Source organism: Hetaerina americana, unplaced genomic scaffold (assembly GCF_022747635.1).
Source record: "Hetaerina americana unplaced genomic scaffold, ioHetAmer1.1.p SCAF_1, whole genome shotgun sequence".
NCBI lineage: Eukaryota > Metazoa > Arthropoda > Insecta > Odonata > Calopterygidae > Hetaerina > Hetaerina americana.
In genome coordinates, this window is record NW_027286069.1 from 6,613,074 (window position 1) to 6,627,990 (window position 14,917).

At 39.5% G+C, this 14,917-nt stretch overlaps 1 protein-coding gene across 1 annotated transcript in view; it reads right to left on the reverse strand.

Moving 5' to 3' along the window:
- Positions 1–14,917, reverse strand: part of LOC139694242 (uncharacterized) — a gene marked incomplete at its 5' end in the record, with an annotated part of 294,041 nt that overhangs the window by 50,518 nt on the left and 228,606 nt on the right. Inside the window, one exon of the mRNA XM_071592695.1 lies at positions 889–1,184. Coding sequence (XP_071448796.1) covers positions 889–1,184 — 296 coding nt within the window. The remainder of the gene's footprint in view (positions 1–888; positions 1,185–14,917) is intronic.

Sequence of the window (14,917 nt, forward strand, 5' to 3'; positions counted from 1 at the left end):
TTGTCTAAAAAGGTATATATATATATATATATATATATATATATATATATATATATATATATATATATGTGTGTGTGTGTGTGTATATAGTACTTCTGTTTCTTCCGAGGTACAGGGAGCTAAATTTTGGCGAAATTATAAAGAAATAACGTGTGAGTGTTCTTTTTATGTGTTCTTATATTGTTTGTTGCTGTGCTAGTTATATATATATATATATATATATATATATATATATATATATATATGTATGTGGTTAGGGGCTATCCTTCCTCTCATTACAGCAGACCATAATGGGAACCAGTTCCATCAGCAAAAGCTCTGAAGGCACCGAAATACACGTATACATTACATCTTAGACACGCTAGGCTTAAAATGAACGATCAAAGATTTGGGCTGCTATATTTATTTAGACATTATATTGAGAAAATGAAAGGCAATATCAAATGATTTATCATCCTTATACATGTCAATAGATAGATAGTATAAGTTGTGGCCAGAAAAATGTTAAGAGAAGTAAGTTAACATTAGGCTTTTCGTAGAGATCTCCAAAAGAGTCCCCAAAATAGGATCAATGCCAATGACTGATACATTTTCCGTTCTATCTTCATTTTAGACCGACTTGAAAATTATTCAATTTTAAGATAAAATATGTAAGCAAAAGTGATAAGTACGAAAAGTAAAACTATAGGCATATGACCGAGAGTATTTTCTCTCGCGGCGTCAATCGAACTCCAGCGGCTAATGCCTTCAAAATTCCACCGTTTAAGCGATCGCACATGCGAACGCTCAGAGGTCGAACATTCGAAACTGAGTAAAAATAGCTGAACTTGAAAAGCATGACCACACGTATAATGGGATGGAAAAAGGGGTTTTCCCTCTCCGACTAACCTGTAAGAGAGTCTGAAGTGAAAATGCTGATGCGCCGGCAGTCTGAGGAGCGTGAGGTAGAGTGCCACGGAGTGGGTCTCGGAGAAGTAGGTGGAGTGTCCCCAGGCGGTGCCGCACCACAGGCCCCCGGTAGGCGGGAGGCCCGCCTCCGCCACGCCCACACCGCCATCCGGGCAGCCCCCTCCCGCCCACATCAGTCCCCCCAAGCCCTCCTCGCCGGCCAACCCTCCGACGCCCCCGTCCGCCTTGGCCCCCCAGCCGGCGAAGGTCCCGACGGCGAAGGACAGGAAGGTTATCTGCGAGAGAGAGAAGGAAAGACGGAGGAATAAAATAGTAAGCGAGAAAAATGGGAGGAGACGGATGACACTGAGTGGAGGAGAGGTGGAGGCTGAGGTGGGGGGGAGGGGAGCGAGAGAGAGAGAGAGGACGGAAAGAAAGGAGGGGAGGAGATAAGGAAAGTCCGAATGGATATTCCTCCCACTCTCATATCTGAGACATTTTTTCCTCCTTCCTCTCTCTCTATCTTCCTCGTGCGGTGGAAACTCTTTCCGCCACCTCAACAAAAGCAGGGGGAAGCTTTCCTTCGGGGTTGAAGTGCCACCCCTTCCAGTTAGGGGGGGGAGGCAGAGAGAGGGGTGGCATTATTTATTTGTGTCGTGTGTCCTCCTTATCCTCTCTTCCCTCCTTCGGCGGATCTCCGCGTGAGGACTGATACTCTCTTGACTGATTTCTCCAGCCCGAGAGGATTCTTATCCTTCCCGAAACGAAAATGCGTCAACCATGAGTTTGTGTTTCTCGGAATCTCTCCAGCGTTTCGTCGTCCCTGCGAGTGTCATGCCCGTCGAAAACTGTTTCCCCCGCCGGGAACTGAGAACAACCGCACCGGTGGCAGCAAGTTGCAGTCGTCTTGGGGAGAGGCGGAGGGGTGAGGGGAGAGTTTGAGTAATGATGAAACGGGAGTGGTGGAGAAAAGGGGGACTTCACAGAACGCCTTCGCCTCGGCGCCTCACCTCCGAGCAAGACGCCGGCGGGTGTCTACGGTGTCATGATCTATCCGACGGACCGGACTCTAATTTTGGAGTTTTATACTCGCAACTGTAGTAATAATAGTATAAATAGGGGAGGCGAACGACATTTTAAGTCATTTGCGCCATTAGGGATAGATAGAAAAGAAGAAAGGGTTAAGAAAAACCCCGCGTCGATATTAGCCGACTCTTAAGGAGAGGCGCAAAGGAGTCCGCATTTTAATGTCCCATCCGACGGACGGCGTACTCATTCAGAGCTCTCTCCACATAGCACCTCAAGTATGTATCGGGATAACACTGAAAAATATCAGTCATCTATAGGATTGGAACCCGGACCTTCGTGGTGGGAAGCCGGTACGCTAGCCACCGCATCATCTCGATCCCCACTTGCAACTGAAGCATAGAAACTAGCTACGATAATAAACCCTGGAATGTGTCTTGGACTTTGGATTAGAAGAAGCCAGATCATCACCACAAGCCGATCCCAAAGAATTTCGGATGCGCAAGAGATGGTGCTCCATTCACATGGAAACAACGCGTTTCTTTTCACATTTATTCAACCACAAATAATGACAGCAGCTGCCGAAGAGGAAAATAATAGTAAATGTGCATTTTATGGAGATTCCAATAACTAAGATAACACTATTGGCTTTTCGCTTCATTTTTGTAATGCCATTCATCATGCATTCTACCTTTGGGTAACAGTCTTCCTGAGGACCCACCCAACAGTCTACCTGCTCAAGAAGTTTCAGCGGGGATCTGTTTATTTACTTAGCCTTGACAAATCATATAACTTGTTCCTGGTATTTTCTGACCTTAGGAGGTATATTTTATTGCTTGATAGTTTATGTTTCAATAAATTACAGTATTAGATGAATTTAGATTCGGAAACTCTTAAGCAATTTCATTTTTCTTGGAATAATCCGCTGTAATCCTTTGCACGATAGAATTATTACTGTGATGAGGAAACGCGTTGAAGTATTTAAAAAAGTAAATCTGGATAAAAAATAGTTTTTTTTGAGTCTATGAGGAAATTACAGCACTAAAAATTTCTTATACTAACCATGAATTTTATTTTATATAATATTATTTGGAGCCAACAGAGAATAAAAGAGGAGATTAGAAGGGCATTCGATCATGAAAATCAAAATCACTGAAATTATTCTACAGTTACGTAACCTGGAAAGTGAAATTCATAAACTAGCAATTCTGGGTGCGTAGTAAAATTGAGCGACAAGTTAATTCATTTCAGCGCGCTCTATGGGAATCAAAGGCTAAATGGGTGGCCGGTCATCTCATTAGTTGTATTAGGACATGAAAGAAGATTGGTGCAAAGCTTTGTGTTTTAAGTAATCCAGCATGCGCGCTCCATGTCCCACGACTGCAGAAAGACTACCACCTACCGACTGTTATTTTCAGACCACTCTCCCGCTCCACATTCTGAACTTTTTCTGGGTCATGGGGTGTATTTATTTTTGCAAGGCTCTCAGGGAGTATTTTTAAAACCCCGTCTTCTTCGCACGCCGTGGTTCGCCACGAGTTCACGCCACCTTTCCTCAGAACATACACAATTCAGCGTACTTGTATTAAAGCGTGGCTAATTACTTGACCTTTCTAGGCCACAAACGCGATGTTTTTTAACTTTCAAAGTACGCAGCTGAAAAATTATCGTAAAATCAGAAAGCAATAAAAAATGTATCACGTTTTCCATAGAAACTTGGATCGATAAAAAATTTCGGTGATCCAAGTAATAGGTTAGCATACTGATCACATGCTTCACTAGATAACAAATAAACTTAAAGTTTCCGGAATAAATTAAGGGAGAACATTAAATTTGAGTAAAAGCTACTTCGGTACTCCAATCGATAATATCAGGCCACTTGGATAATCTTTGTTTAATTTATATTTTATGATAGACTATTTTACTATCATTGATGTTACTATTCTAAGCGCAAATGATCTTGGTTGTCCATCGTCTTCCCTAATAAATACATTTATTATGCTGGCGGAACTTACACTCGAATTTCAGCGGAAGGGTCTCAGGGAAGGAGGTGGAAATATTAATTTCGCTTTCTCCGAATTTGCGCGAAATAAAGTATCCAGTCTCCTGACTGTCAACATTTCTGTCTCGTCCATTACCTCAAATTCCGGGAAAAATGTCTTTTTGCTTTTAAAACGCTTAACTTAATAGAATTTCCATGACTGAGCTCTGTTAATAAGAGACATGGTGTGCTCGGTTCAATAAATATCGTATTTTCTTCTCTTGGAAAGTGGCTCTGATATTCACGAGCTAGAATTAGGTAGGGGAATCAAGGAAATAACCGAAATCTGTGTCATCATAAATTTTATATCATTCTGCTGCTTGAAATGAATAAAATATTCCTGTTTTGTGAATTTGGAAATAGATGTGACACAAAATCCGAGTTGTAGCCAATGCTGTACCTAAGTATTGAGAGTCCTTTCCTTATTTTTGAGAAGTCTTTTAATAACCCGTAAGAATAACTGTCTCAAAACATAAATTAAACTTACTGACTAGATCATTTGCTCGACACATGAGAGAATTCATAGGTTTTATACGAATTTCTGGGAAAAGAATGAATACTATATAAGCCAATTCTGTAATGACTGAATGTTGTTTTTACGTAAGGAAAGGACAAAAAAGAAATCAAATGGGTATATCGAGATTAACCTGGCTTCCCACGCTCAGGGATTCTTCCCAACCGTAGAACGTTAAAGGATTTTTAGTAGTATTACGGCCCTTTAATTGGTGACGAGTGGAGAGGACTTCAAATGTACACGTGGTGGTTGATAAAAAGCAAGTACATTTGTCGATGTCATAGCTCTTTGTTGTTGCGTCTCACTCTTTTCTCTATCTATTCCTACACTTCCTGGTTGATACCTATACCATATTGCAAAGTTATCGTAAATAACTTTGATGGCCTTGGAAATGGCGAGGGTCTGCAATTATTTGATATTATGTTGGATTGATAAGGAATCGCAACCTTTATTTATCCTAATTGCAACCTTTATTTATCTTTATGAACGCAAACGGCTTGGAATATATGAGGGCTTAGATAGACCTTGAGCAGAATTAATCTCCGCAATTAGGTTAACCTAGTGCCTCACAGCTAAACAGACACTGTCAGTACTTACAGTAAATCTTAATTATAATTACCTTAAAGCAATGTACCTGTAAGTATTGGAAAAAGTAAAATACAAATGAGTTCAAATAAACAAAGAAAACACAAAAAAATGATGAAAAACATGCCATTAGTGTTGATGGCCAACTTAGTACTTTATTGTTTAGCCCATTCTTGCAGAGAGATAATGGACGCTTATTCCAGGATACTTTGGTGGTTTGTGGCTCTTTGTTGATTTTTATAAGTTTTCACATGAAATTAATTGAAGACTTCTACTTTGAGGACCTTTTTATTTTTTTACACCACTATCCACACTAGCTTAGGCCAAATATATTTTTTCTTTTAATAACTTCTAATGATCAAGATGGATGTCTTGAAAATACGACGCATATCATTGCATTTACTAGAGCTAAATTTGCAATAATAAACGTAGATAAAAATGCATGATATTACGCAGAATCGTGAAATAGGGTTGTTTTGCATTTTTCATAGAGATGTAGCACAGGCGAAGATATGGCTCCTTTATGTCATAATGTTTGTATTCCTTATTATTCCAATCCAAGTTTCAAGTAAGCAAGTTATTGCTGAAGCATTTTTTAGGTTTATGAAAAAAAATCTTAAAACCAAAGTTACTTCACCGTCATCACCACTAGGAATTTCGACGCTTATATATCCGAAATACATCAAATAAATACGACAAATAAAACTACAGGAGCTGTGCAATAAAAAAGAAAAATCTTATATGGGTAGGTATGAATAAAAGGAAAATGGATGACGACAAACCTATGATACTAGATGTAATATATTCATCAGTATGGGAACTGTAAATGATGATTTTCATCAGTTATTTAAGATGCACTGAAGGCAAAACAAATGCGTGCTTATTCGATAAAGAAACATGATTTATACCTGAATGAGAACTATGAACTTGCCAGCATGCAAAGAGATATAATTTGAGAAATTATAAAAATGCACTAAGATGGATTCATAACGTGCATTTCTCTCGAAATCTCAAAATCTAGTTTTAAACGTGAATGCGATACTTCATAAAACGTATATGCGCATGGAGAAAGTAAAAATGAGCCCAAAGGATTTCTCTTGGGTCATAAATATCAGCCTTAAGCTGGAATTTTTTTCTCATTCGACAGATTGCCTGTAAAATTTGCGCACGCGATATTCCTTGCCAACATGAGAGAGAAAGTTTTGGGCACAACGTATGAAGAATTCATCGATAAATGTAGAGATGATTGATAACTGTGATAAATCTTGTGTCACAAGATTTTGCAATAACACCTGATGGCGCTAATAGCTCAAACGATCAAACTTGGGGTAGCACCACCTGCCTTTATCTCAACTTTAAAGCATGCATTGCCTCTAAAGGCACAGCCAAGAAAGAGCTTAAATATCAAAAATATTAAAAAATACTTATTTGAGACTTTTAAAAATCCACTTAATAACATATAAAAGTGTTTACATTATCAACATTTTGGATTTATATTAAATCCTTATTAGCACCTAGCTGTTTATCTAAATTCAGCAATTCAATTCGGTTGAAGCTGATAATAAATGATTTACAAGTGCCGGTAGCCTAAGACCCCCGGAATCGATTCGGCCCGCCACCAACTTCAGAAGATGCAGGCGTATTGTGATGGTACGGAAGCATAATGAGACGCCACAAAATGCAATCTTCCTCAGGATAAACAATGGAATAGGGCCAATATTCAAGCAATAACCCAAAGGCTATTCCGTGGAAAATATTTCTTCTCGTTGCACATTCTATCCGCAGAGTATGAGATTCATTTTAGGATTCATATTCCAACACAGCAACGGTAAGTTTATTACATGAGTGGGTAAGTGGTCCACCAAAACTCAGAACGCGGCAGTCTGACCCGAGGAATAAAATGAATGCCGCATGACTGTACGTACGATGGAGTAGTCTACTTACTACCCATATGTAAGTTCATCGAGTAATTTGTTTTAACGATGATTTGCGGCTGTAACATTTTTACTAATTTTCAAAATGACGATCCCTGAGCGTCTAATCTTATAAGTAAAGAACGAATTTTACTGATAACATACCCAAAAGATTCCGCGGTTTCTTAAGCTGATAAGATGATTTTTCGGATAATTCTAAGTCAGTCATACATTTTTCGCTGGAAATCTCCAAAGGTTAACTTCAAGAATTATTCGATATTCCGTGTGATGATATTTAAATTGTCACAAGGGTAAAAGTCTGAAGCAAAAATTTTGAAGCCCGATTCTCACCCTTCCCGTGGCAGGAAGACCAACCTGCGAGAAAAGATGAAGATGGGACCAAAGGTTTGATTTCTCTCAGAATGGCGGCCGTAACCATCTGAGTGGCCGTTACCAGTTACGCTTCACCAGGAAGAAAAAAGTCTTTCTGGACGATGACTGACACAAGAAGCTGTGCGTAAACTGTGGCTTTAATGCTCATAATAAACTTTTAGTGAATTGCCCGCACTGATTCCTCTGGACTATAAAACCTTGGATTTTGTGCGACCGCAGTGAAATAAAACCCAAAAGAGATCCGATTTAAAAATGAGATAGTTGGGTAGGGGGAGGGTGGGTTGGGGTGGTAGGGGAAGGGTTGAAGCCCAAGTTCCCGGCGCCCACGAAACCCTCCGCACGATCCATTGTCTGCCAGCGCCGCACATTTCACCCAAGCTGCTGCCGTTTAACGGGGTCCACGTCAGCTCCAGAGCCATAAAGGGAAACGTGATGAATTGGCCTCCGCCGCCTTTTTAAGCACACAGCCGCACCCGCACACTCGCGCGGCGTCCCCCGCCGGAGCCACGGGCTCTCACCAGCGGCGGGGAGATCACGGCGGTGACTTTATGGAAGCCGTGCATAAGCGATCCCACCCCTTTGATAAGCGTTTTACTGCCTGCGGAGGAATGCCACAAGTGTCGTGTGTCCGTTGGACTCCCGCGCCCCCCCACACCTTCCGACGGTCACGTATAAAACGGTTATCGAGCGGAAAAAAATGATCCGTCTTTGCGCAAAAATCACATCTAAATCTACATTACAATCGAGCAATCCACCCCGCGTAAGTTTTTACATTGGACATGAATTCAGCGGCGTTTAAAGGGAGAGGCGTGTCCGCGGGGTTTAAAGGGAATGCGATGGGGAGCGAAAGAGGCAGGATCACGGGGGCCGCTCGCATTTACGGGCGACTGTGATGATTGCGAAATCTTAGGGGTCAGAAAAACTTTCATTATGAGAGGGGCTAGGGACTACTTAGTCATTAGGATGCAGGGAATTTTGCAGGGGGGCCCTGACATTCTCCCGAACGGGTTGTCATTCCTTATTTCATAAATAGTTGACCATGGAGCAATAATTACACTTTCATGTGCTTGTGATATGACGACCCAAGTAAAGAGCGCACTTGTTTGAGCGGACTGGATTCAATCGGGCGGTAGTTCGGCGCCGGAATCAAATAATAGGCCGGCGCCATGAAGGCGCCCATGTATGGACTCTAAATGCTTGGATGTTGTGTGCCTGTGAGATGGACGACTGATATATAAGACGCCTGACGGTATTGTGCACCGTGTCATCAGACCTGATATTTATCTCAACTATTAAGTAATGGTTGGCCACGGAGATAGATTTAATTTAAGTCCATCAAGATGGATGATCCAGCGACCCGAAGAAAAGTAGATGGCTAACCAGGAAAAGCGTCGGTGGGTTTTTCTTTGGTGACGAGTATGTGTAGACGATCTGGCCGCAGTAATGCTGGAAATTGCCGGCAGTTGGTTGGGGAGAGAGTTTGTTTCATTAAAGGCACTCCAAAAATAGCCATTTGTGCCATTAACACAATTACTGGACAAAATTACCAATCAAACTATTATTCATGCCCCTGGTGAGATTCAAACAAAGGTAAGGTTATTTTTTTGGTGGGCTTCTCATCGCATGATATAAGTCAATCACCGAAGCAACTGCGGTCCATATAGTTTATTACTGCAATGGGAATAATCAAAGATGAACAAAAATTATCAGTTCATTTGCCTTAAATCAGTCTTTTTGTCAGTGAAAAAAATAATACATTACGCTACGCCGGACCTGCGGATCAGCCCCCTAGGCTGCGGATAAAACGTTTATCGTCGGTATTAAGCGCGTAGTCGCCTAAGTACGCAATAACTAGGCAGTGTTAAATACAGCAGTGGCAAAATCATGGAAGCGACAGTATTCAATAATGGAAGTGTAAAACGAAGAATATCATTTAATTTGGGCATTTCAACCGTTAAGGTCGTTTATCACCCAAAGCAAACATTGCAAATTAGACCCATTAATAATGAAAAAAGGTATATTTTTCTCATTTTATGTAAGGACCCAGTTCTTCCACATTATAGATGATTATTATAGGTCACTTTTTATTGAAAATGAAAAAAAATCGACCAGATAGATCCCCGAGTCTCTAACCAACGATAATTTTGGATTACAACTAAACAGAAATTGAATTGCTACCAGTTACAGAAACCAACATTCCTCAAGAAAACATTCTGATCAAAATTATGTAAAAAGAAATGTGATATCATGTTTCTGCTGCTACGGATATTATTATAGTAAATTATTTCTTTTTTATGTGGTCAGATATACATTTTGTGAATTTACTTTTTCTTAGTCATCAGGCCAATTACTGCCTACAATTAAGTGGCTATTAATGCTCATATAAATCAGTAGTCGAAAGAATAATTTTATTTTAATAACTTTGAAATGTTAAATAGTGTACGTCATATGAAGACTTTTTGTAGAATATTCTTATTTACATGCAGATATTCGAACAACGTACGCATTCATACACGCTTCAGCTTTTTTTTATATGTTGCAGGTACTGAACTCGCGGTAGGCCGAATTGCGGGCGGAATCAGCTGAAATTGTTTTAAAATTCAAAAAATTATCGTTAGAAATCGTTTTCATTCTGCTTTGTATCCACTGCAAGAAAAAAATCTGCAGTTTAATGCCATTATGATCTTAGATAATCAAGCGTGTGAATCGTAAAAATTATCTTTTGAAGTGTTCAATCTATATTTTAGCTATTTTAATTTTTTATAATTTAATATTTGAATTAACTTTTTAATATGGGAGTCATTGAGATTATTTGTGATGTCAAGAGGATTTCCTCAAGAGTAAAAAATCCCTACAAGATTGGCGTTTTTATAAGAGCTTAATATACAAAATCCCGGAATATTAACGTATAAATACATCATAGGGCACCATTCAGTAATTGCTAAAATAATTAGGAGAGTCCCTTTGTTGAGCACAGTTTTACATACACCCGTAAAAGAGTCTACTAAACGTGATACTGGTGCGTTAATAAAACAAATAAAGCACATTATACTTCCTCACTTCAATCCCAGAGGAAGACGGGCGCCTGATTTAAATGGAAATCTGCTTTATTAGGAGATGCATAAGCTAGGAAAATTTCCTCTTTCTCCTCGAGACAATTTCCCAAATCTTGTTATCTTATTACATAGACACATCATACAAATCATGCTATTGATTTTGTGATTCATCCTTTGGAGAAACGTTCACGGGTTACATTCAGGTGGGATATATTGGTTCGCATAAAGGGAGCCTAGTGCTTTTTTAAATGCTCATATCATGGGAATTGTATACGCGATACACTGACCAAGTCGCCAACACGATCTCTTGGAGAAGGGTAAAACCCATTCAACTGAATACCTCTTTATCCCTTTTCCATGTTACGTACCTGAATATACAGCCATAACACATTTCGGAATGAAGTGTGACAAATACTTGATGGTTTAAGATTGTCTTGCTGAGATCACCGAGGCACTCTTTTCTAAAATAATATGGTTAACTTTAAATATCTCTTAGTGACTGGCCTCAATGCTCTAGACTCTCAAAGAAAATATGTCTGTCTTCTAATAATACATTGATATTAAGATTAATATTTCACTTAACACTCACACTCACTCACAACTCACTCACAACACTCACTCAATCACTCATAATAAAATTTCACCCTTCATTTTCTGACGTTTCCCATAAGAGGCACTTAAAGCCACGCTTTTACCACTGTGTAATTGTGTTTCTGCTTTCGATTGGATCTTTACTAGACATAATTTTTAAGTTTGTTTGGACTTTATATTACCAATCACTTTTTGAAAATGTCTTTAAAAGTGGGTTTCATGGTGTGTTACTTATTCCTTTGGGACTCATATTTGGCATTTATAGCAGGGCAATAAACGACATGAGCATTCGTTATTCACGTCACGGCTAATGGTAGTGGTAAACACGGCAGATGACGAAAAATCTGGTTCACTTCACTACCGCAAGCAGTCAGATGAAAAAGAAATTATAAATAATAATAAAAAATATCCAAAATGGATAATAAATGTGAAACTCCAATAGCCGTAAACAGTTTACCTTTCTAAACAAGTAAAAATGAAATTAGTTGGCTAGTGCCACAAGTCAAGAAGGGGTAAAAGGTAAAAAAAGGAGAGGATAAGAAAGGTACTCTCCTTTTTTTAACTTTTACCCCTTCTTGACTTGTGGCGCTCGCCAACTAATTTCATTTTTACTTGTTTAGAAAGGTAAAATTTTTACGGCTATTGGAGTTTCAAATTTATTATATATTACTAGCCGTAAGAGCTCATTTCTATCAATATTCAAAATGGAGTTTACGGCTTTTAATAAGAAACAAATTTTTGGCATAAAAAAGCTCCTTAATGCATTAATTAGGATTTTGATTGAGCTATTCAAGCAAAAACATCTGAATGGCAAAATGACATTGACTTTAAATTTGGAGTAACCCATAATGGACTGGCAAGCTCCTTCCTAACACGTATTTGTCAGGAGGGGGTTGGGTAGTCCATTTGGCAGAGAGATGAGGTCCTGGCTGGATGTCCCTAGTTACAACCCAGGTGACGGACGCCTTTGGGCACCCTCAACTTCACCCGAGCTTTGTGATTTTTCGGTTATCAACTATTTATCCTCCGATTTCAGTAACCGGTTATCATCCCACGAAACCATTGGTGGCACAAGGAAAGTAATTGGAGCGTCAACCCTGATGTGTGAATTTCACACCCCGTTGGGTTTTAGTGTTAGGTGAGTTCTATCCTCATCTATCAAACTAGTTTTCGGGTTAATTATTGCAGTTGGCTGGATGAGTGAGGAATTACTTGATTTATCATATGAGTAATAGCTATAATTACAGGTTCAGTTCGCAAATTTTTGTTAAATTTAAATGCTACCACGAAGATAAGAGTGAGGGGCTGGGAGGAAAAAATATCCACTTTTTCTGCTAGTAAAACTTCGAGATATATGCAAAAACAATGCGCTTTTGAATTTAAAACGTTTCTCTTCGAAAAGGTGTAAAAACTATCCGCTGTCCACTCCAATGTTGGGTATGAGGGACGCGGGCATACTCCTCCCGGGCAAGATCCTCTGTCTACGAACCTACGTGTGTACTTGTAGTGGCCACGGGCATGCGCCATAGGGAGGAGGGGAGAATTGAGCCCCACGATTTCCTGCTCTTTCCAATTCTCGCATTCCTTGCCGGTTCCTGCTCCATTGCCGCACACTTTCAAGAGAAGGGAATTTTAATTTAGGTTTTCCACCCCGGGGTGATATTTTCGCCGCCTTTCCACGCAGCTTTTGAAACTGGAAAAATAAAACAGGCGAGTGCGAAAACTTCCAGGAATCGATAATTGATAACGGGCGTCAGTCGGTACCCGTACACGCTACGCAAGCGCTGGAGACGCACGCACTCAAGGGAGGCTTTTATCCGGACCCAAGTGACCCGGAGGCAGGTTAAGTGCTCGTCAATTCCATAACGGGAGTGGTATGGGGAGGGTGGGGAACGGAAGGGAAGGAAGAGGCCTTCGCCTCCGTTCGCTTCTTTGGGACTAGGCCGACTGGGTCGAAAGAGATGGAAAGGACAAATAGGATCCTTACTAGGGAAGAGGGGAAAAAAGGCGAATACAGTCGGCAAAGAAAAGAGACGAAGGATTCGAGCGAGGTCAAGAGGGTTCGAGGGTTCGTTAACCCTCCGAGGGTCTCAAAAGACTTCTAGACCGCAGCGGCGACGCCAGATATTTCCTTCCGTGCGTAAACTCATCGGCGATTGCGTCGACCGGAATCGGCCACTTTTTTGATACGCACATTAAGTCTCGAAGTAGAGCGTTCATGCTTTGAGTCCATCTTAACCTCTTTACGGTCCCTGAAGACGACAACCTTCTGATCCTTGATATTTTTAGAGGGGTCGCTTAAAACGCTCATTGATTTCGGAACTACAAATGTATTCCGCAAACACTCACGCACAAACAAACACTTATAAATCTGCTCCTTTATTGGTATGCATATGTGTATGTATGTATGTATATATATATATATATATATATATATATATATATATATATATATATATATATATATATATATATATAGGCCTCGGAGGGTCTCGGAGAAGGCCGAAAGCGTAAACAATTTATCGTGCGAGTGTCCTTCTAAGTGTTACTATTTTATTTGTGTTCTACGGTGCCGTCCCAATATAATACTGCTCGTGTGAGTGTTTCCGTATAATCGATACAATACATATACACACACATATATATTATATTTTTTTAATTTTATATTTTGTTTTCCAGAAACAACAGTGTAGCGTCAGAGCTTAGATTTTAATTTTATATATATATATATATCGCATTAACGGTGGAACACATCCCAATATCTTCATTTGAATGCTACAATAAAAGTTATCTGTTATGTGGCGTAAAAAAGAAAATACCTTGAATTCCCACAAAATAAGAAGTTATTCGTGACCGGTTTTCCATAGAGAGTATCATCATTGACATACAGGTGGTGATACTCCGTTTCGAAATTGTTCGCAAATAAATTCACATTTTGCGGAAAAGTAAGATATATACTTTCCTTCAAATCATGAAGGTGTTCTACAAAAAAACCCCACCCACAACTGTATTTATCAGGAATGTATCATTGTTGGTATAACATTGGGACATTACGACCTCAAGAAGATTAATGTGCAGCTGCGTTTTCAAGATGAAATACTAGGTTGAAGGAAACATTCATTGACGTCTTAGTATTGGACTCACGGATAGAGCCTCTGTTACTACTCAAGACAAGCAGTAGCTGTTACACTGGGAGTAATAATGGACATGCATGTACTTAGTTTAACAATGAATTTTAATTTTAACCGCATTCAGTTATAAAATCACGGCATTTAGGTCCAATATTTCTAGGCTAATAATTACAACAGACGTAGATACATCCAATAATTCGAACAAAATTCATTGAACGACAGTAAATTCATATTTGGTGGAATAGGAGGTAACAATAGGTAAGGAAGTGTTACAGTAGAGCTAATTTGCAAATAATTAGCCACAGCTGTCAACAGAAACTGATGCAAGAATGGATATTGAAGAATGTATGCATGCAAACACGAATATGTTTCTTTTTGACGCCGAAATGAATGCGATTCGATGGAATAGAGACATTTAAACAAGTGAGATTGATGTAATAAAAAGGATAGATGCGTAAAGCCTGAATTTTCCCGCGCATGGAAGAGGAACCATGCTATTGGAAAGCATCGATAAAAGGAATGGATAAATTAGGCAAAAAGTTAGGCAAAATAGCTAAAAAAAATGACTAGTACGATGGAAGATAACAGCAAAAATACGACTTTTATCACGTGTAGATATGGCTAAATATTTATGAACCCTGTCAATGAGGTAAGCAAGTGAATGAAAGAACGTATTGACTAATTGACAAGACTTGCATCTAACATATACTCTTCATGGCACCAACTCTTTAGGATGATAACGACATTTCGCTCCTATACAAAATTCGCCAGTACAAAAA